Below are 7,064 nucleotides of genomic sequence, written 5' to 3'. Positions count from 1 at the left end.
AAGTCATCGTATTGACTGGGTATGGTGATGTTTGGTCATTTTTGTGACTTGAACAATGTTCATGTTTTGTCTATTTTCATATATAATAGAGTGATCTTATTTCCTTGAGCCATCACTGACATGAGAAACTTTGACGTGCATGTCCTCTTAAATTGTTTAGGTTCAGCAGGAGAACATCCATTCCTGGTCCAGGCTGGCTCCGAATCAGAGGCTGCTTTCTCTTCCACACTCCCAACATGCCATACTCATACTGGCCCTGAGTTTTCTCTTCCCTCTCTTCCTATTTCTGTTCTACTTAGTTCTCTATATCTCCAGGAATCCTTCCCTTCGCACTTCAACTCAGTTTTCTCTCTGAAACCCTTTGTACTGCATATTATTTGGTTACTCGTGTTTACGCTTCGTTTCCTTCTGGTGAGATAAGAGCATACACATCTCTCGCAGCGCTGGCAAAGTAGCACTGCAAATCACACACTTAGCATATAGTCACAAAAAAAAGAAAAGGGAGAGGCTTATTTTCCTTTTCCATAAACTAGAACACACATGGTGAAACTGCTTCGTTAACTTCAGTAAAATCGTTCTAGAAACAGGCCCCAAGAACCCGGACTAGAACTCGACAAGAACTCACGTCTGGAAGAATCACTGCTGGTAAGAATATTCTGATCCTACCGGAACCTGGGCGAGACTACATTTCCCACAATCTTTCAGGGCCGACAAGGCGCCACGATTTTCTGAACTACAATTCCCACAATCCTCTGGGGCCGCCGCTTGGTCGCATGTTCCGAGAGCTCTGCCCCATTTCCCATCTTCCCTTTCGGTCCTTACCCACAAGGGACAAGGTCGTGAGGAAAGGAGTGCTGGGTGTGTTGCTGCCATTTTTTCCGCCTTCAGTTTCTGCGCCTTTCGCAGGGCTTCCAACAGCGCTATGTTGGGACAGAGCATCCGGAGGTTCACAACCTCTGTGGTCCGTAGGAGCCACTATGAGGAGGGTCCGGGGAAGGTTAGTATGGAAGGGGCCTGGCTCAGGGGGCACTGGGCTGCGACTGGCTGAACTCCAAGGCCGCCTATGGGCCGTGGAGAGAGAGATGGGAAGCCGGGGTTTTGATCTGGGACGTCGACTAGCATTCCAGTTCCTCCAGGGACCAGGGAGAAAGTTCAGGACGCTGGCTGCGCGCCGTAGTCGGGAAAAGGAATGAGTAGGTAAAGCCAGAGGCTTTACCTCACATTAGTGCTCCCCCATTTCCCCCTCGCGCCCCACCCCGCCCTTCAAAATATGGAGGGCCCTGAAGCGCCTGGCTGCAGGTGTTGCGGCTTAAAGCCCAGCTAGAGGTCACCGAACTGGAAGTGAAAGTCATTGGAACGTTGAGGATATGAGGGCCTGTGGTGTGGGGCTAGTCTCCAACTAGTTGACGAAATTAGTATTAACCGCCCTTGATTGAAGTTGGTTTTAGCCTCAAGTATAAATAGTTTAAATCGGGTAGTTAGCAGTAACACCCTCCGAGGGTTACCTGAAGCCTAGTATTAATGGGCCGAGAAAGGGTGTAGAGGGGTAGAGTTGATGAGTATTTTTTTTACCTTCTAGTGTTTTGTGTGATGCAGGTCATAGGATTTGAAAGGTAGTGTTTAAAAAAGTGTTATGGTATATGGCATATATATATAACCTGATTATGGAAAAAATAGCGTTTCCTGTATACTTATTTTTGATTTATAAAATCAGGTGATTTGAAGTTCAGTTTCTTTTCTCTTTTTTTCCCAACAGAATATACCATTTTCAGTGGAAAACAAGTGGCGGTTACTAGCTATGATGACTCTGTACTTTGGGTCTGGATTTGCTGCACCTTTCTATATAGTAAGACACCAACTGCTTAAAAAATAATCCATGAGACAGGTAAATAATTAGTGCATTTCTAATCTTCACAGAGGTTTCCCCTTTTTTCCTTTCTTTCCTTACCATGCCCCCCCAAATCACAAATACGCTATTGTGTGTTGTAATTCCTGAAGTTAAGTGTGGGTGTGGCATTGAGAGAGACAGGTTAAACCTATAAACAAATGTATCTTTGTGTGAAAGCCAGTGTTTATTGAGTGCTGCGCTTTGTCAGGCACACTTTACGTTAATAAGCTCAGGCTGGCTACCAGGCAAGACTGAGGTGGATGATGTTAACCTGATCTGAGACCAAAAAAAAAAAAAATGTTAAGTTGCCCAGTGTTCCATAGCTAGTGATGGTGGACCAGAATTTTTACCCAGGCAGTCTCGTTCCAGAGCTCAGGTACTTGACCAGGTAAAGTTCTAGTAAACTGATTAATGCTAATCTGTCTTGAGGGCAGTGTATATTAGTGTATACCTGAAGGAATCTTGTGTGCAGCAAGATGAGCAGATTCCCTGAGTGAGAAGAAAGGATTTATTTAGTTAAATTATAATCGGAATTTTCAGCAAAAGTAACACTAAAGGAATCTCTGTGGGATGATTGGAATAAATCCCAAAATATACTTTGGAAAAGAAAGACTTTAATTGTCTTAGTTTAGAAGGGAAATGATTTATCCAAGCCGTTACTTGGGAAGACTCTGGTGCATATGATGAAGAAAATCAGTATGAATAAAGTCATGATACTGTAAACGCTTTCTGATGTACCAGTCATAAATTGAAGGACAGACAATATATTAATGAAACTACATATTTCTGTTAAATGAATGGGTTCTTTAATATCGTTAATTTTTTATTCACAGATACGAAGAGGAGCATTTTAAGATGTGCAGTCTCTTTGAAAAAAGGATCAAACTCTTGAACTCAGCATCCTAGATACGTTTGTAAATAAACTTACAGCATAAATCCTTAATGCCTCTTCTCTGAAATATGGAACATGATAATTGAGCATGTGCTTGTTTTTTTTTTTTTTTTTTACATGCTCCAATTTGCCTCATCCACCAACCTAATACTGTTTGAATTAAGAGTCTCTTCCATAGCTTTTAACAGTGGAGACTTTGCTTTCTCCAACCAAACTATTCATAAGGGCCACTCACAGGTATGCTGGAAAGGGGGCAGGACTCTGCAGACATGGACAGTACAAATTTACTGGTCCATCCAGAAGATGAGGTTGCTTGGCTGTTGAACTTGTCATTACATGACATATTGAGATGGAAGAGAACATACATAGATTCACACTGTTATCTTGGACGAATAGACTGTGTTAGATTAGGATTGTTTTTTTTTTTTTTTTAACCTGCATTGGGTCTTTGTTGCGGCACTCTGGTTTTCTCCAGTTGCGGTGAGTGGGACCTACTCTTTGTTGCAGCACGCGGGCTTTTCATTGTGGTGGCTTCTCTTGCTGCAGAGCGTGGGCTCAGTAGTTGTGGCTCACAGGCCCTATAGCACAGGCTCAGTAGTTGTGGCACACGGGCTTAGTTGCTCCATGGCCTGTGGGATCTTCCCAGACCAGGGCTCGAACCCGTGTCCCGTTCATTGGCAAGCAACTTCTTAACTACTGCACCACCAGGGGAGTCCCTGTGCTTACTTTTTATTTGGGTAATATTGCATTATTAGTTTCTTAATTAAATATGTATGTGATTTAGCTTTTTCTTGGTTTCAAATTATGAATTTTAATTTTTGATTCCTGGGTCAGGAATCTGTCGGTAATTCATTATAAAAGAAATGCAGACTTTGTCCTGTAATTTTTGTTTTTAATTTAAAGGCAGCAGAAAAAAGATAACTTTTAGTCTTTTTTTACTTTGAGGGAGTAAATTCATTTTTCTCCATGAGTGATAATTAGTTGATCATTAGGAAAACCAGTAGTGTTAGCAGGTTTAAGTTCAAGAGCTTCCTTTTTTTCCTCTAGACCTGTACCCTAAAACTGAAATTTTTGCCATGATAAATGTGCTACTGACCAATGTTAGTCTTGTTTAGACTGAATGAAAGAACTATTTGAGGGACTTCCCTAGTGGCGCAGTGGTTAAGAATCCGCCTGCCAATGCAGGGGACATGGGTTAGAGCCCTGGTCCAGGAAGATCCCACATGGCGCCGAGCAACTAAGCCATTGTTCCAGAGCTACTGAAACCCACATGCCTAGAGCCCATGCTCCGCAACAAGAGAATCCACCACAACGAGAAGCCCGCGCACTGCAACAAAGAGTAGCCCCTGCTCGCCGCAACTAGAGAAAGCCTGCGAGCGGCAACAAAGACCCAATGCAGCCATAAATAAATTAATAATTTAAAAACAAAAAACTGAAATGGAATGTAATAGCATGTGAGACAATATAGGAGATATGCCCATTCTATTCTGGAGCTTGACTAGTAGAAATGGGTTGCAAGATGGCTCTGATTAGCTGTATCAGTGAATCAAAATTATGAAATGAAATGCTGCTTACCACTTAAAATACAATGACTTAGTTCCAAGGGCTTTATATTAGGGCAGGGGGAAAGTAATTAGCTACTGAATATTTTAATCCCAGTTTGGTCACTAGAATACCTATCTTTAGGCTCTTTAGTAACTGCCTGGCAATTACTTAAATATGGATGCAATTTAGTCTAAATGACTTTGTCCAACTATTCTATGTGTGTTGTTTTTTGATTATCCATTGATGAGTCATGTTCTGTGCTTGGAGAGTTTTTTGATACAACATTAATGATTTCTACCTTTTGGAACAGTAGAAGCAAGAGTAAGAGTTCAGGGTTCATATAATGATTTTGAATTCTTGGTTCAAATCTTTGCTAAATTACAAATTTAGCCTTCAGGGTTTTCTTGGAGGAAATGGGGATAGAGCCTTCTTCCTATTTTGAAATTCATTGAGCTATATAAAAACATTTTAAGTCCTGGCAAGTCCTAAATGAAGAATTTTTTTTCCCCGGATTTAAAATATATCAAGAGTCGAAAGTAACAGTATTTTACAGCAGGGTCTAGGTAGAAAATGTCATTTATTAAATTTCTCTCTGAATTGAGTTAAAGTATTTGAGTGGTGTACAGGAATGAGAGAAAAACCTCCCTTTCCCGGGATAGGAATGCGGTTTACCCCATCCCCATAAAAGGCCTTCAACAGGCTGGCTCTTAGTGTGTAAGAATATTGAGTGATAGAGACTAGACAACTTTTTAGTTTTCGTATTGGGGTTCTCCAGAGAAACAACCAACAGCATGTGTCTATAGAGAGATTTATTTTAAGGAATTGGTTCTTGCAATTGTGGGGGGTCTGTCAGGTCAACAATCTATGGGGTAAACTGAAGGTTATAGACCCAGGGAGGAGTTGATATTCCAGTCAGAAGCCATCTGCTAACGGAATTTCCTCTTCCGGAGAAGTCTGTCTTTTTCTGTTAATGCCTTCAACTAATTGGATGTGGCTCACCCACATTATGGAGAGTAGGTTTTACTGAAACGGTTTAAGTAGTAATCTTGGGAATTCCCTAACAGTCCAGTGGTGAGGACTTCGCAGTTTCACTGCCATGGCCCAGGTTCAACTCCTAGTTGGGGAACTAAGATCCTGCAAGCCGTGCAGTGTGGCCAAAAAAAAAAATGGCAATCTCATCCCAAAAAATATTTTAACAGAAATATCCAGAGTAATATTTGGCCAAATATCTGGACACCATGGCCCAGTCAACTTGATAATGTAAAATTAACCATCACGATTTCATATAAACATGTGACTCCAGTTTAATTTTTTTTCACAATTTCATATAAACATGTGACTCCAGTTTAATTTTTTTTTCACAATTTCATATAAGCATGTGACTCCAGTTTAATTTTTTTTAAGTGTTGGCTTGAGTTTTTAAAACCATCACAGAATATTGATTTTTTTTCAATTTTATGTATATATTTCTCCCCTGCACTGGTTTTTAAAAGTTCAGGCCAACACCTGAAACCACAAGATTCCCATAAAAATCCAGATTCTCTTATAAAAGGTTACACTGGGTGGACCCACTTAATGAAACTACACTAGGCCAAGTGTACCTTATGCAGAGGCTTCCCTGACTCCAGAATACCTGATTAGGGATTTTGGTTGGGGGCTGAAACCCAGGAATCATTTTAAGGAAACCAGAATTATCGTAATTAAGCTTTGGCCACCCTAATGGGAAAAATCAAAACGTCCTACATTTCGCCAGAGAAGCAGTACAAAAGGAGTTAAGAATATGGACTCAGGACTAAGATTTGACTGGATTGAAAGCCAGCCTTGACCGTGTTTCAGCTCAACTAGAGACTATCTCTGCCTCAGTTTCCTTGTGTATCAGAGTAACTATCTTAGGATATTGTGAAGATTAAAACAGAGTGCTTAACTCAAAAACAAGTGAGGTAGAGGAACTAAAACGGACATTGTATAAATTGTTCAAGTTAATCCCAAGGCCATTTGGCAGTTATAGATTGGTATTTTCAATTACTAAGTCTAGCTACAGTTCTAACTAGTCCAGCAAATAACTTCAACCTTAACCATGTCCAAAAATGCCTGGAATCATGGTAGTAAATGCAAGCTGATTATGTAATAAGCAGTCACCATCAGTAAAATTAGAACTCTTTAACATGACAATCATTTCTCTCTGGTTTCAGCCTCACCCTGGCCACAGCTCCAGTTTTGTGAACTGCCTCCACATATTAACTTAGCTCAGGTGCCACCTTTTTCTGTAGTTTTCCCTTGCCAATTCCTCCCAAACATAATACACTTAAGTCTCCAACACCCTGTAAACAGCTTTATAGTTAACCTTGGCAAGTACTGTAATCACTGATTTCCCTTCCTATGTCCCATACCAACTTGTAATTTTTCTGAGACCAGGGCAGCTTTTACTTATTCATTTATACTACATGTATAATTTAAGTGATCAGTGAACATTTATTGAATGAATTACTGAATTGAAACCAAGAATAGCAAAATTACCTAAAAGCAAACCCCAGACTTTCTGGTCTGTACACCAAAATGGTGTATGTGTCAGTGTTTTCTGAAGAAAAATGAATTTTTCCCAGGTAACTTTATTAGTTGAGTTCTCCAACCAAATAATAACAGTTGTTGCAGACTCAATGAGATTAAGATTTTCTGCCAAAGTGTAATTTAACTATGTCACTGACCACACTGTTTAGTCCATCTGATGTTCTTTGTAGA

At 40.4% G+C, this 7,064-nt stretch overlaps 1 protein-coding gene and 1 non-coding gene across 2 annotated transcripts; both read left to right on the top strand.

Annotated features, from left to right (window-relative positions):
* Positions 1–807: 807 nt before the first annotated feature.
* Positions 808–2,831, top strand: COX7C (cytochrome c oxidase subunit 7C). The gene is made up of 3 exons (XM_060009190.1): positions 808–997; positions 1,757–1,885; positions 2,722–2,831. The coding sequence occupies exons 1-2, from the start codon at positions 923–925 to the stop codon at positions 1,871–1,873; spliced, it is 192 nt and encodes a 63-aa protein (XP_059865173.1). The 5' UTR covers positions 808–922; the 3' UTR covers positions 1,874–1,885; positions 2,722–2,831.
* On the top strand, positions 2,563–2,625 carry LOC132423770 (small nucleolar RNA Z39). Its single transcript, XR_009519078.1, has one exon. It is a non-coding gene; the product is annotated as a small nucleolar RNA Z39 (small nucleolar RNA).
* Positions 2,832–7,064: the final 4,233 nt, after the last annotated feature.

Source organism: Delphinus delphis, chromosome 3, assembly GCF_949987515.2.
Source record: "Delphinus delphis chromosome 3, mDelDel1.2, whole genome shotgun sequence".
NCBI lineage: Eukaryota > Metazoa > Chordata > Mammalia > Artiodactyla > Delphinidae > Delphinus > Delphinus delphis.
Note: the sequence above shows the minus strand (reverse complement) of the source record. Positions and strands in the feature narration are given on the sequence as shown.